The sequence below is a fragment of the Fukomys damarensis genome, unplaced genomic scaffold (assembly GCF_012274545.1).
Source record: "Fukomys damarensis isolate Sample0158 unplaced genomic scaffold, DMR_v1.0_HiC HiC_scaffold_16, whole genome shotgun sequence".
In the NCBI taxonomy this organism is placed as follows: Eukaryota; Metazoa; Chordata; class Mammalia; order Rodentia; family Bathyergidae; genus Fukomys; species Fukomys damarensis.
The window spans coordinates 108,689,996-108,705,799 of NW_022900928.1; the positions used below are offsets into that span (position 1 = coordinate 108,689,996).

A 15,804-nucleotide genomic window follows, 5' to 3' on the forward strand; every position below is an offset into this window, starting at 1 on the left:
GCAACCTGATCTCCCTCTCCCTCAGCAGAGCTCATGTGGGTTGGTTTTTTACTTCAGGTTGGTGAGGGATAAACTGCCCAGGCAACATACACTGCCCTTCCTTTATGAGCTTCCCCTGGCAAGGAGGCTGTTCTAGGATGATGGGCTTAAACTGAGGTGCACTTTGTGGGTGGTACTGGAAGAAAAGGGTAAGAGCACATCTTATAGCAGCTCTACCTGGATTCCAAGACTGTGTTTTTCAGATCTGAGTTGAAGTGGTGTCAGGGCCTGACTCGAAGCTTGTCAGGAAGACAGACTAGAAATAACCAAGAGACAGATGATGCTTGAGATGAGTGCAAAAGCTCAAGGAATCTTCCTTCCAAAGATGCTGGGCTGAGATGGCCTTTCTCTAGATGTGACGTGACTTGGGAAGCACGTTTGACTTTACTCTTTTCTCTTAACCCCCACAGTGCTGAGACCCCACCATTCAACTTCCTTCTCAAGCCCTCCACATCCCCAAGTCAATCCCTTCTCAGTCCCACTGCCTCATCCAGATCTTGTTTCCTACCTAAAGTCCTACAATAGCCTCCTAGCTGGTCTCTCACCATTGTGCCCACCACTCTACCTACCCCACAGCCCTGTTTTTAAAAAAAAAAATTTAATTATTTTTGAGACAGGGCCTTGCTACATAGCTCAGGCTGGCCTTGAACTTGAGGCAATCTTCCTGTCTCAGCATCCTAAGTGTTAGGATTACATGAGTCTGTCACCATACTCAGCCGTACTTGTTTTGTAAAGTTGCCCAGGGTGTTTTTCTTTTCAATAAAAATATTATGATGTCTCTTCTTTCTTAAAAGTTTTCATAGCTCCCTATTAACTTAGAAGATAACGTCTGAACTCGGTGTGTGTATAGATAGCACTAGCCTCTATTCTCCACTCCTTTAGTTCTATCTTCTGTCACCTTCCCTTCCACTTGTAGACTCTCCCTCTCACTGTCTGTCCCTTATCCATTTCGCCCACAGTGAAGTTCCAGAGAACAGAGATTTCTTTTGAGTCAAATTCCCATGCCTATAATGTTGCATGGTACTCAGTAGGTAAGCACATGTACACAAAAACTCAGAAGAAGAGTGATTAGCATGTACTTTTAATTAAAATTAACAAATCATATGAACAACAGGACTACAATAGTGTTTAATATCAACTTCTGAGAACTCACATTTATGTAAAAGAAAGGAAATAGGCTGGCAGACGTTCAAAACTGGTTCAGCTCACATTATTGCACATGGATGAAATACACCACTGAGGGCAGCAAAATACTCAGGCCAAGCCAGGAACAGAAAGAGACATACCTCCAGTCAGTGTTACTCTGGATTCTGAACTTCCTGGTGGCCTCAAAAATATTCAGCATACTGGACACATTCAATAAGCGTTTTACAAAATGACTGCAGGGTCTTCACATTTTAGTTCTGCTCATACTCTTTGTTCCAATCACGTGTGAATTTGACATAGATCTCTACCTCACATAATGGGACATCTGTAACACCCAAACCTTCCAGTGTCTGTGCTCAGGGACAGGAGGGAAGGGAGTTAATTTCTAATTTATATGTATTTTAGGGAACAGCATTGTGGCTATTGTCCCCAAAGTTTACTCAAAAAAGGCAACCTTTTGAGGTCTCTTGATTTTGGTCATTTATATCAGAACATGAGGAAAGTGACAATGAATAGGAATGAATACTAAAGGAATCCTAGGCTGCTAGTAGAAAATAAAGTACAATTTAAAAAATGTTCCCTGCCATGTTCACAAAGGTGGCAATAACTGCATGTGTAAGAGAAAGACTATAAACGTATAGAAAAGATCAACTTGCGCTTTTAAACAAATTACAAAATTGATTTGTTTTTATACCCTTGAGTGTCATACAAAAAAAAATGTAAACCTATGGACCTAGTTACCAAAGACATTTATCTTCCTAAGCCCAGGTGTGACCTTAAAGTTTGGCCTGAGCTAGTTTTATCTTCAAGTTTTCTCCAAGTTTGTCCATGAACTCAAATGTATTCAAGTAGTCAGAACGTTGCACACTAATAGGGGAGGAAACAGAAAAGAAAAGAAAAAAAGGAAACTTAGTTTGTCTCTGAGATGACAGGAAATAGAACAAAAAAATCCAGGAAATACTGCTTAAGGTAGTGTTTTCTATTTACTTCTAAAAGGAAATCAATTAATGTTAACAAGCTATAATCTATAGGCGATGACTATACTCAAGGTTCTAGGGGTTGACCCAGGTCCAGGACTCAGGCTGTGGGCAGCTTGTGAGGGAGTCTCCTCCACTCATGGAAGTCGCCTGCCATGAAGCTTTGAGGCTGAAATTATTCCAGAGCTTAGTTCACACTAAAGCCAGTAAGATCAAATTCATCCCACTTTCATCATTCTGAGAAATAATGAAACTTATTAAGGGTACAATCGTGCCTTTACCTACATTTCCACATGTTCTCCTAAATCCTTAAAACAAGCTTTAATGCTCTTAAGAAAACTAAAAGATAATATACTGGCTGCCATAATCCTGGCAGGTAAATGCCTATCACTCAGGTTACAAAGATCCTATATTGATAGTAACATGTCAAGCTAAGAAACACAGTAATAGAGTACATACCTTTTACTGGGATACACTGATCGTGAGATCTCTGGGAAACACTGGGACAGATATTGGTGCTCAATTGTAGCAGAATTTCTTGAGGTGAATCATAGTCTCTAACTCTGACTTTGAGGAGGGGTATGATTTAGCAGCTAATACAGCTGGGACACTGGCAACCATGCCCTCAGAAACACCCTGGGCAACACACAGGCCCTTGATTATGGGACTAATAGTTACAGATACTAAAAGGATATTTTATCATTTGGAATCAAATGGACATGTTATACTTGAAACTGCTTACTTTTTTCATTTGTAAATTTAAAAAAAGGGTAGAATAAGTTAGCCTCATAATTACCTTTGCAATTGTCTTATTTTCTTCCTAAAATCAAACAGAACCTTTTCATTCAATGATTGTTAATAAGATTAGAGATCAGCAAGTTACTGTCCAGCCCACAGACCAAATGTAGCCTGCAGCCTAGTTTGCACATGAAAGTATGACTGCTGTGCTGCTTTATCCTGTTTCTGTACTGTCTTCACTACTTTCCTGATACAACGTACACACAAAATTGAGATTATGCATAGTTACAAAAAGATTCTATGTCCCATTAAGCTAAAAATGTTCTCTATCTGATAATTCACAGGAACTATCTGTTGATTCCTAATGAGGATGTCGAATAACAATTAATATTCTAAAAGGCACTGGTGTTTGAGGCCAGTGAGGACAAGTGATAATCTGACCAAAGTTTGGGGCATCTTACACTTACTTGGGTAAACCTTTAATGCAAGCAGCCAAGTCCTTGGTCATGAAGCCAGCCTCAATGGTCTCAACGCAGACTTCTTCCAAAGCTTTTGCAAAGAAGCTAAGCTCAGTATTGTTATCAAGCTTTGCTCTGTGGGCCAACCCTCTGGTCCAGGCAAAAATGGAAGCTAAAGGGAGAAACAAAAACCCCACACTTCTATCATCTCAGTTCTAGGGATCTCAAATGTTTCACATTTCCTTCAAACAGAAAAGTATTTGCTTAGGTGATATACGTCATTAGATGCTATCCAAAAGGACTGGAAGTTTTAGAAAAGTTGAAAATACTTTGCCCAATAGAAACTTGAAAATTCACACTTTTATGGTGTGGCACTAGTGCCTGAAGCTTAAGGCACATATGCTACTTTAGAAAAGGCCACTCATGAATTTTCTATCTGTGTTGGTCTCTTCTTTCTAGGCTGTAACTGCTTTGTAAAGTGCTCTCCTTGACACCTTCATGCAAAGATCTATCCATGTAGCTTTTTATTTATAGACTTTAAATTTCACTGCACAGGGGTAAAGGAAAATGCTTGCTGACAATATTTCTCTCTGTAACATCTACTTTCCCACAAAACAGAGAAGCACTTGCTGTGTGTTTTAAGAAGTATCTTAAAATAGCTCCTACTAGAAGGAATCAGCTAGTTAGTGATGATTTTGGATACCCAACACTGAGCACCCAAGGGACGTGTCTGAGCTCCTCTGGGTCACCCTGGCAAGTGTTCTCTGGTCGGAAGTCAGTGCAGAAGTGTACAGCATCTTACCAATAGGATTGGTGGATGTCTCCTGTCCCTTCTGGTACATACGGTAGTGGCGTGTTACAGTCCCATGAGCAGCCTCTGCTTCTACTGTCTTGCCATCTGGACAAATCAGCACGCTGGTCATCATGCCAAGGGAGCCATAACCTGTAGGCCACAGAACATGAAGTATCAGACCAAATGCGTGAAGAGCACTGGCCTCTAAGACCTGAGGACAACTGACTCAAATCTTGTCAGGTCTTGGGAAACAAAGTAAACATGAACACATGGAGTCATCACTAACTCTTGCCTTTCAGAAAGCAGAGATCTTGCTTGTGAAGGGGTCTGGGAAGGGTGTGATGTTTCCTCACTTGTCTCAGGGGTACCTGCTCCATGATGGAGTTCTGACTGCATTTCACCCTTGTTCTCTGACCTCATGCTACTATAACTTAGATTTCCTACCTGTAAGTGGGGATAACCAAAGGGATTAGATGAAAATATATTCCCATTCCTCAGCACAGTACATGCTATAGAGTAAAAAGCTCAGTACATTACTGTTCGCTCTATATGAGGGTGTTCTGGGGTCATACTGTACAGACTTGCTGGGATGAGGAAGAAAAGGGAGGCAAAAAGAGCAGGGGTTGGACCCAACACCCCACTTGCTTGTTTTCTTTAGTAAACTCAACAAAACAATTCTCTTCTGTGGTTTCCTATTCAGAGAACCATATTCTAATTTATAAGTTCGTGCAATTGAGTTTTCCTCTTTTGCGCACTCTTTTTCACCCGAAATCACGGAACCCTTTTCTTCTTTTCTTCACTTTTGCTACCCTCCATGAGCATCTGTGAAGTTAGTAATGTAAACTTATAAAAGAGTGCTACCTTCTTCAAGCCTAACCTGGTCTAAGACTAAGTGGAATCATTCAATTATACTTATTCTTTGGTCAATTTTCAGTGCCATTAAGAGATTTCTGTGTGGTATCAGTAGCTTCTTTCATATTACCATATTCTCCCTGTATTTCATAAACATTCAGATGTTTATTAATTAGAAAAGTTCACAGTCACCATACCAAAGTAAATGTATCTATCAACTAAGACTAGGAGACACAACCCAGTGCCACTATCAGATCTGAGTCCAAAATAGCTCACACCTCTTGAGAAAAACAGCTCTGCTGCCTCCCCGCCCCCCAGTACCAGGGATCGAACTTAGGATTTTGCACTTGCCAGGCAGGCACAGCACTGCTACCTCTCCACCCCTGCTGCCTTTTAACCTGTTGAGTAGCCTAAGACCAATGACCTTTAGGCTCCGGACCAACACTAGATCTTGGGTAGATCTCTCTTCAGGAATTGCCAACTTTACACCTCTTATTTCAAAATCCTCTGGATTTCCTTAATTTGGCATTTACATATGAAATATTTCTCTACTCTCTTCTTGTTGCCATCAGAACACTTAAAACAATGGAGTAACTTTGGGTCCCTGTCCCAGAACTCTGAATACAAGGAATAATTGTCCTTATCTTCTGTGGAGTCACCATAAAGCACCACTCCTTCCTGTATGCATTCGGCACAAGTGATTGTGAAGATTTAGGGACACAGAAGGAGGGTACAGTTATGTAACTCATATATCTGACATGAAAGATATTTTTCACTGGGCTGTTCTGACTTTCAAACTGATAAGAGATATTTGACTTTCATAAGAGAAAAAGTAATGTACTTTCTGGGAAAAAGCAAACATGATTGAGACTAACACAACATTCACAAACACAGCCACCATGTGGAACTGGAACTGGAAAAACAGCTTGGTGCTAAGGAAGTAAGATGGGGGAGAATTTCTGATGATTTAGCGTTCACCCCTGGCATGAAGCACTCGGTGTCTTGAATTTCTGTGAACAGTGTTAGGCTTCTATGTTCATTGTTTTGTGTTGAAAGCTGGGCAGTAACTGTTTGTGTTAAAAAGTACTAGAAAAGCCTTTGAGGTTAGCCGAAGGAGGATGGTTTATGATTAGGACCTGCTGCCAGATGAACGAGCTCTTACAGACACCAACCTTGGTTGACAGCCAATCCAGGGCCTTCACTATCTCTCCTTGACTGAGTACCCTGGCATTTTTACATCATGTTAAGAACTGGAGAGCAAGGAAAGGGAAATTTTTTCTTTTTGTTTTGTTTTTTTGAGACAGGGTCTCACTATGTAGTTCAGACCGCTCTGGAACTCACTGTGTAGCCCAGGCTGGTCTTGCACTAGCAGTGATCCTCCTGCCTCAGCCTCCTGAATGCTGGGATTATAGGTGTGCGCCACCATGCCCGGCAGGGAATGTTTTTCAGATCAGGTATTTGGCTGTCTATTGGAGGAAAACTTCAAGTAGGGAAAAAGGTTGAAAGAGAAATTGTCATTAAGCTCCTTTTTTTTTTTTTGGTACTGGGGATTGAACTTGGGTCCTTGCACTTGCTAGGAAGGCACCGGAACCACTCAGCTGAATCTCTGGCCCTTGACTGTTATTAAGTTCTAAGGCTGGAGTCAGGGGTGTCAATGTACCCAGTTACTGTACTTCCTATGTGGCGTTGAATAAAATCAATTCCCCAGTCTTAGCTTAATTTCCTTATCTGTCACATGAGAGGAAGGACCTGATGCCTTGCAGCACTAACATTTCATGATTTTACAACTAAAAGCTGCAAAATCCCTCTTTCCAAGCTGCACACCTCATTGCTACCAGCCAGGCTCCCCTTCCACTCAGTCCTCTGGTCCTTACCTTGAGCCACAGAATCTGACTGTACATCACCGTCATAGTTTTTACAGGCCCAGATGAAGCCTCCCTCTGACTTCATAGCTTGGGCCACCATATCATCAATGAGCCTGTGCTCATACCAGATCTTCTGTGCCTCAAATTGGGATTTGTACTGCCTAAGAAACAGCAGAAAAACAAAGAATGATAAAGGTACCTAAAAGAAATTGGTTTTGTTTCTCCCAACGGGGACAGTGGGTAGAGATAGGAAGCGGTATTTTTAGTAGAGGTAGCACAAACTTGGGAAGCCAATAGAAATAGGCTCAAATCCCTGCCCAATCATTTTCTGGCTGACAATACCACCAGGCCTGACTCGAACTCACACATCTGAAAAAGCAGAACTTTCTATCACTAACAGGGGACTTTGACTCAAACATTAAAACAGCATTGCTCTGTAAAAACGTTATTTAAGAATACTTTTCTTGGGTGAAGGGAGGGCAGGGACAAGGGGAAAAAAATGGGAACCAAGACCTGTCATGTAAAGGTACAAGATCCCAGTAATGAATGTAACTGTACTGTATACCTAAAATGTACCAATAAACTCAATGAGGAAAAAAAAGAATACTTTTCTAAAAGCAACTCAGCATGCTTTTGTTTCACCTCTTTAAATCTCAATTTTGTCATCTACTTGATAATTTTCGCTTGATTTGTCCTAGAGTCAAAGGGTTAAAGAGATGGAGATTCTGTTCTATAAATGCCAGCTTACTTGAAAAAGAAGAGAAAAATGAATAAAACAACTGTAGTTACTTGTCATATATGTCCTGAAAGATGTCTTTAAAGCGTCCATCATATTTTTTCAGAATAGTGTTTTTGGTGCTCAGATACAAAGGCCAACCCTTAGACAGAGCCATTTGGAAGGAACTGTGTGCAAAGTCTTCAATTGACTTATCTTGATTGTACATCCCCATGGCGACACCACCACCCTCTGCCGAGAGAGAAAACAGGAGGAAAGTAAATGTGGCAGAGGTGTAATACAGATAGATAGTCACCCACCACAACCAAAGGATCAAGGCTCAGCTCTCACAACTGAGGCCAGACTACCAAAGTCCCAGGAAGGCTTCCACCCTACATAGTATATGAGTTCCCAAGGCACAAATGGAACAAAAGTCAATTTTACATAAGGATATTCTAACTTGTTTTGGAAGGGAACTAGAAATAAGCAAAACATATGGGCTTTTTTTTTTCTTTTTTTGTGGTACCAGGGATTGAACTCAGGACCTTGTGTATGACAGGCAGGCAACACCAACTGAGCTAAATCCCCAGCCCACATATGGTCATTAAGATATTAAAATACCAAAAACTACTAATATAAGCCAGAAATGTGTTAAAAAAAATGGGTACATAATTTTGAATCTGACTTTTAAGTACTACAGTATCCAATGTGTATTTTAAATCTAAGTGTGTACTCAATTCTTGGTTGCTGAGAAAGATCTGCATTTCAAATAATGAATGAAAGTCCTTGTAATTTCTTGGAGGATATGAAGCTTGCCTACTTAACTGGTGGAAGTAATTGTGTTACAAGTTATCACTGGTGTTTCACAGCTCTTGTTAGTTGAACTCTGTTATTACTGAAAGTCAGAACCGGAACCCGTGCCAATGACCAAGGTTCACTTGGCTCCGAAACAGAAAAATGCTCAAACCTGCTTAACTAGATTCTATTGAAATGATATCATTTAGAAGCAAAGAAAATAAAAGGTAGGGTTTTTGTCTGTATGAGTGCTTTTAACAACTTTTGGATGGGCTTTGCCCTAAGGGACATTTGAAGCAGTTGAGGAAGAAGCAGAAAGGAAATGTTTTACTTTCCACAGATTAAAAAAGTAGGACAGGAAGAACAATAAATAAAGCACCCAGTTCCAAATGTAAACCAGCCCGAAGGGCAAGATTATCTGATAGCTGACTTGGGGCTTTTAACATTAATGTACACAATTTGTGAAGAATAGACTTTTGCCAGCCTTCCCTTCATGTTTTCAGACAGGAGTATACTGTCATTATTTACTTGTCTTTGCCTACATTTCTGATTAAGCAGCTAACCCCTTTGTGCCTGTATGTATGCCGTGAGAAGGCATGGAAGACAATTACTTCTTTTATGTTGGATTTTGGGTTCTGCAGAAATCCTATAGATTAAGTTGTATTTTTAAGCAGTCACATAATTAACTCTAAAAAACCAGTAATAATGATTAGATTGTATTAAAGGAAAATATAGCTCGTGATGGACTCACACTTACCTTCAAAGTTATGCACCAGGTGTGTTACCTTCTGGGCTCCATCCCTTGGTGTGTAGGTTATCTCTACTTTACCAGGTCCAGGAACAACAAAATCAGTTGCTCTATACTGTATGTGGGGGGAAAAAGATATCAAGATAAGAAAAACATTCTAATAGAAATTACAAGAAGACACCTAGACAAACAGGGTGGGTTAGCTTGACCTTTATCTTGGGGATGAAGAAGAGATCCAGAGAGCTCTTCTAGCTAGTAGTAGTAGGCATTAAATTCAGTAAATATTCATTAGGTGCCTACTATAACAGGGCAGTTCTAAAAGAACTAATTGGGGTAGGGCAGGGAATAACATAAGGCACTTTCTTTAAGGAAGCTTACAACCTAATGAAGACTAACATAAATAAGAAGCAACAAAAAAGGTTTCAAATGTCAAAAGGGGAACCAGGGGAGGTATAACAAAACAAAACTACAAGGATGTGAAGAGAGTTGACCGTGGCCTAGAGGTAAGAGAATTTCTGGAGGGAGGTGCTAATAATTCTAATTGTAGTACTGAAGACAATGATGAGAGTACTAACAATGTGGCCTTACTACATACCAGGTGCTGGAAGTACTGATCTCACTGGATTTGTACACAATCCTACAAGGAAGTAACTATGACACAGTGGAAAAGATGCACACAGGCTCAAAAGGCTTGGAATCTGGTCCTCAATTTAGATATTCAGGGCTCAATCTCCCCACAGTTATCAGTGTTACTAACACTAGGTCTCTGTCCCGAAGAAACCATCATGCTGAAAGAAATTATGACAGGTTGATGGCCCCAATAAAAGGGCTGTTCAAAGATAGCCTCTAGCTTTACGGTCTTGAGTGAGTGGAGAAATGAACATACCCAGGGCACACTGGGCTTCCCAAAGTCATTGCTGCATTTAACCTCCTTTAGTGACTAGGATTAATTCAGTGCCTTGCAGTTAAGTACCAGCCACACCTATTAGTTTGTAGTAATACTAGCAACAGCTGGTAAAAGAACAGTTGGGTAACAAAAAAGATTAAATATCTACTCTGTTCAGAATACTTCTGACATAAAAGTCCTTCACCATAGAGAGTAACTTGTTCTCATTTTTCAAAAGGAAGAAACTGAGGCACCGAGGGATCATAAAAGCTTTGCAGAGACCTACCCATGTACTTAACAGTCAGTGAATCAATGTGATGCGTGAAATTTTCAACCCGGACTTTAAAAACTAGAATGGCCATTCTACCACATGACTAAAGCCATAAAAAAAGTAAAAACGAAAGACAACAAAGAGGACAAAAAGAAAGACTGAACCAGTAAGAACTCAAGGTGGTGTTCCCAGGATTAAGGAATTTGTACTCTTACTATCAATGTCCCCTCGCCTTGGTCACTGGGGGGTGTTTGTGAAGGACTGACTAGGGTGAAGGGACAGTTTGAGCCACAAGAGTTACCTGATGCCCAAGGAATGAGTTGGTGACATGTCCCTAGGAACAGAGAGCCATCTATGCTAGGCACTGTGTTCAGAACTGACTACATAGCTAGATTTCACCATTACAAATTCCTGTTTATGACATGAGCTACTTTCTATGAAATTCTGAAACCTCAGTGTCAACACAGCAATCAGAATCTGTTTAGCTAGAAGTTTTTCTGCTTAACTTGGCAATGAACCTACGTACACAGCAGTACAAAAACTACATTTGTTTTCTAAGCAGGAAGGAATACTTTAAGGAGAGTGTTTTCAACTACTTGATCAGTTTGTCTTTTATAAAAAGTTTAATACAACTGTTTAATATAATCTTTGGTGGTTTTCAATTCTGCATGCATAGTTTAAACCCCACTGAATTCAGATTTCAGATATGAGTTGGGTAAGATTCAAATACAGGAATTAAGGCAGAAGAACAAACAAAAAAGTCAAATCAAAACCAAATCACTGAAAAACTCCTAAGGGGATCCCATTGTGAGCTTGTGTTGAAAACCACTGGTCAAATTTGATCATATGAAATTACCAACACAAAAATGGCAATATTATATGGTGTAAAGGATAAACGAAGAGAAAACATGTTAGGCAAAAAATCGTATTTGTCCAAATGGGTTATGAATATTTATCTCTACCTAAATGTGTGCAAATATGTAGCTATACATATCTGCATTTCTCAATTTTGCTTAAGAATAAAACATGCCAGTTGGAACTGCTGGACCACACAAAAAAACATGAAGAATCAAATTATGCCAAAATGACTTACTTGATCCCCATAGGCATGACGACCGATGATGATGGGTTTTACCCATCCAGTCACAAGCCGGGGGATATTTTTACAGATAATGGCTTCCCTGAAGACAGTGCCACCCAGAATGTTTCGGATGGTGCCATTTGGTGATTTCCACATCTGTTTCAGCTTGAATTCCTCAACCCTCTTCTCGTCAGGGGTGATGGTGGCACACTTGACACCAACATTGTATTTCTTTATGGCTTCTGCAGCGTCCTTGGTGACCTGGTCATTGGTGGCATCCCGATTCTCTATGCCTAAGTCATAGCTTGGGAAGGGAAAAAGGATAAATACAACTTCTCAGCCAAACTGATAGGTTATAATGGGCGACCACAATAATGGTATGCAGTTTGCCATACAGAAAGTGAAGGTCCCTGAACATACCCTAATCTGTCAGGCTTTAAAAATGAATGCATACCCTAAACACAGAAGGAACTCAGACAGACTGGAGGGTCTGGAGACAGTACAGTCTCCTTGTACTATCATGGAAAGCTATCTACCAGGAAACTAAAAACCAACAAACACTGCCAAACTACCTCCTGTTATTCACCATATAGAAGCAATCACACACAAACACACACACAAAGCAGCAATCACATAAGCAACCTTTGGCCTGGTTTCCCACCACATACTTAGCACACAAATTAAACCTAGCTACCACCTTCATCTTTCCCTTAGTGAAATTGTGCTGTTTAAAAAAGGGATGGAAAGCTTGTGTTTGTGTATTTTGGCATTAAAGTGGCGGTAGAGATAGATGTTTCCTTCATTAATGCTGGTTAATTATGTGGGGAACCTCCCTCTGGGTCTTAGGCAAGTCTCTTTGTTCTGGAAACAAGCCTATAATGTACTGGGTAAGCAATGGAATCCACCAACGCTCTTGTACATGCTGAAAAATTTTAGCTCAAGATATACCAACACCTATTTTGCAGGTCATTCAGAGCTTAATGAACGCTGGTTGTCCACGGAGCATAGAAAATGACTGTAAAGCTTTAAAGTGTAATAGCTGTTGAAAGTAATAAAAAAAAAATGTAACTAGTTTATTCCCCAAGACTTTAAAGCCCTCAAAATTGCTAAACCATGAATATTACTTTAATTTTTAGATCTTCCTTTCCTTGTATAGCCCAACTGCTGACACAAGTACAAAGATTGCAATCTTGATGCATTTATGGTTATTTGTTTTTATTTTTGTGGTACTGCTGAACTATAACTGCATCCCCTTTTTTAGTTTTTATTTTGAGATGGGGTCTTCCCAAGTTACTACACTGCCCAGGCTGGTTTCAAACTTGCAATCTTCCTGCCTCAGCCTCCCAGAGTGCTGGTGCAGGCCTGGATCACCATATCTGATGCTTGATTTACTTTGTTTTTTTTTTTTTAAGACAATATCACTTTGTAGAGCAAGATGGCCTCAAACTCACAGCAATCCTCAAATTCCCTAGTGCCTCAGCTTCCCAAGTGCTGGAATACAGGCAGGCACCACCCTACCATGCCTAGCTTCATTTCTAGCTTTGATCTTTGATAATTCACGTAAATCTAACAAAGCCATATACTCTATCTTCTGGCCTAAGGAGTCCTGAGTATCGACAAATGTCTAATCCTAACTCCTTAAGAAGTATAGTCAGCATTTTCATGTTCTAGGAACCATTTCTCAGAAGAATCTACTAGAAAATTGATACTTTTTTTTTTTGCTTATTTCCCTAATATTTCTAAGAGAAAACAATGAGTGTTCTGAGACTGCTGGGCCTAGTGGCACACACCTGTGATCCCAGGACTTGGGAGGCTGAGACAGGAGGATCGCTGCAAATTCGAGGCCAGCCTGGCTACACAGTAAGTTCAAAGCCAGCCTGAACTGCATAGCAAGACACTGTCTCAAAAACCAAAGGTAAAAAAGTTATTAGACCACTGTTTACCTATGGAGTATGATCCCCAAAAATGGTGGATGGTTAAATTTTAACAATGTGACAGTAAAAGTCACATTGCCACTGACCCCCCTTAACAAATTCCTTCTCACTCTGAATACACTTATCCCATCATTGCTGCCACTTTCTGAAACAATTTGAGAACTTTGCTTTCATGAGCATCTTTAGTTGTCATGGCTGCCTCAATGTCCTGAAATGACTCAAAACACTTAGCTTTTCCTGGTCATTTTGACCTTGGGGAAGAGCCAGAAGTCACTCAGTGCATCAGTGAATATGGTGAATGAGGATACATTTTATGAGCCTGCCTTTCTGTTGGATGGCACTTGGCAGCAGTGTTCACTGTGTTTTTTTATTATACCTCATAGGGACATAAAAGAGGACTAGACTACCAGAACAGCTTCAGAAAGTGGCAAAAGGGTTGGGACGAGTGTATTTGAGGAAAGGAGAAGTATTCTGAGAGGGAATAACAGCAATGTGACTTTTACTGCAACACAATTTTTTTATTAGTCATTTCTTATTTTGATCACATCTTGTACATAAAATAAACAAACTAACCACTCCCCTCTTCTTGGTAATAATGGTAATTTTGGTTTTTTTGGTATTGGGGATCGAAATCAGGACTTCATGCCTGCTAGAGAGGCGCTGTGTTGCTGAACAACATCCTGGCCCAAACAATAGTATTTTGGAATAAATTAAAATTCTTTTGAGCCTCCAATAGTTCCTTGGACTGTAACCACTGAGTTTTCTTCCTAGCCATAAGTACTCCATATCCAAAAAGTGAGAGGCTCAAAGTATCTTTGTAATCATTATATTGGACCCACAGAGTCTTCCAAGTTCACCCACTGTAATACAAAGCTCTGAAATGGGTGAGTTCACAATATGCTTCTTCAACCCACTTGGAAGATGGTTTCTGAGGTAGGGTCTTGCTATGATGTAGTTCAGGCTGGCTTTGAACACACTACATAGCCCAGGCTGGCTTCAAACTTAGGGCAATCCTGCCTCAGCCTCCCAAGTGCTGGGATTACATGCATGTGCCACCACACCCAGTTTGGAAGCTGTTTTTATGCTTCCTTTCCTCTACATTTGGTCAACCTCTGGCAGAAAGCCTCTGCATCTTTATCATGGCTACACTGTAATGTTATCAGCAACTTAGGGTAAGAACAATTAAAAAGGGTGCCTAACAGCATCACAAGAACTGCCTACAGCCAAGCTAGTAACAAGTCGTTAGGATGAATTCTGAATAAATTTGGGTCAGGGCAAACACACTTGTAGTTGCCAACAGTTTGTCAGAAATGTTATTCAGTATTATACCACACCAGTCTTCCAGCACTTCATCCTTTAAATAATTCTATCTCATTCAAATGTACAAAAAGCAAGAGCAAGCTCATGGAAAACATGGGAGGAAAATGAGAGAATTGCCCAGACTTTCATATTTGCCTCTCAAATACTGTAATCTAGCACAAAGGAACGCAGATAATTTCAGGGAACTGCTGCTGGAAGGTGAGTATTGAATTAAGTCACTGCAAGGGTTTTTTTCTGTGCTGCAATTGTATAAAAAGGGCAAAAGGCAGGAGGAACAACAAGGGCAAACATCACAGACTAATTAAATACAGTGGTAGAAAACTGAGCTTGAAAGGGCAAAATTGTGCTTACTACATTTAGTTTATTGTTTCTTACATCCTCTATTTCTCTTCCAGAAATAACACCTTGTGCTAGTGATTTACTACAAGTAAGACTTTTCACAGGAAAGAAGGTTAGAAAGACCTGATAATCACTGTTTCCCTCTTAATTCTTGACAGTTGAGTAAAAACCCAGTTTTTCTCGAAGTTTAAAGTAAAAGATTCATCTCAATATATTTGGGTTAAAAAAAAAGCTTTAGTCACCAAACATAGCTATGTTTATTTTACATAACTAGTTATACTCTGATATAATCCAGATTATGTTTTCTGAGTTTGCTACCTATATGGACAATTATTCATTTACCTATGCAGATCCAGTTCCACATAAGGAAAAATGAGTTTTTCTTTAATCAGTTCCCAAATGATTCGTGTCATTTCATCTCCTTGCATCTCTACCACAGAACCACCATGGATTTTTTTGGACATTTTTACTGATGATAAACCTGAAAAGAAAAAACAAGATTGGCCTTGTCATTTATTTCACTGGAGTAAAAATGAAATATAAACAATTTGGTGACTCCTAAAAGAACATACAAAAAGCTAGTTAGCAATGATTACTCTCACGGTTAGAGCTGATCAGCACTTTATTAGTATGAAGTGTTATGTTAACATACTTCACATGTGGTTTCTGAGTCAGCCCTATAAGATGGAAATTACTTTCCCATTTTAAGAGAAAAATAGCATTGCTGAGGACACCTGGATAGAACATGGAGGGATGGGGTGAGCCTGTAACATACCCTTAATAAAGCCATCTTTTCAATTACTAGTTTATCTTAGGAAATGATGTCTTTCTATAATATCACATTATT

The 15,804-nt window shown here is 39.9% G+C and overlaps 1 protein-coding gene across 1 annotated transcript; it reads right to left on the reverse strand.

Annotated features, from left to right (window-relative positions):
• Nucleotides 1-1,099: 1,099 nt before the first annotated feature.
• Idh1 (isocitrate dehydrogenase (NADP(+)) 1) lies at nucleotides 1,100-15,460 on the reverse strand. The gene is made up of 8 exons (XM_010616076.3): nucleotides 15,300-15,460; nucleotides 11,377-11,668; nucleotides 9,136-9,241; nucleotides 7,658-7,835; nucleotides 6,878-7,029; nucleotides 4,161-4,301; nucleotides 3,368-3,530; nucleotides 1,100-2,052 (listed from the first exon to the last, which is right to left on the reverse strand). The coding sequence occupies exons 1-8, from the start codon at nucleotides 15,419-15,421 to the stop codon at nucleotides 1,962-1,964; spliced, it is 1,245 nt and encodes a 414-aa protein (XP_010614378.1). The 5' UTR covers nucleotides 15,422-15,460; the 3' UTR covers nucleotides 1,100-1,961.
• Nucleotides 15,461-15,804: the final 344 nt, after the last annotated feature.

Bases quoted from the DNA above. Each gene is read 5' to 3' on its own strand.
- Idh1 (XM_010616076.3), bottom strand. From the start codon at position 15,421: ATGTCCAAAAAAATCCATGGTGGTTCTGTGGTAGAGATGCAAGGAGAT. The intron at 7,030-7,657 runs GTAACTACAGTT...GCTGTTTCTTAG, and splicing joins TTTCAGGACATATATGACAA to GCAGTACAAATCCCAATTTG. The intron at 4,302-6,877 runs GTAAGGACCAGA...TGTGGCCTACAG, and splicing joins GTCAGATTCTGTGGCTCAAG to GTTATGGCTCCCTTGGCATG.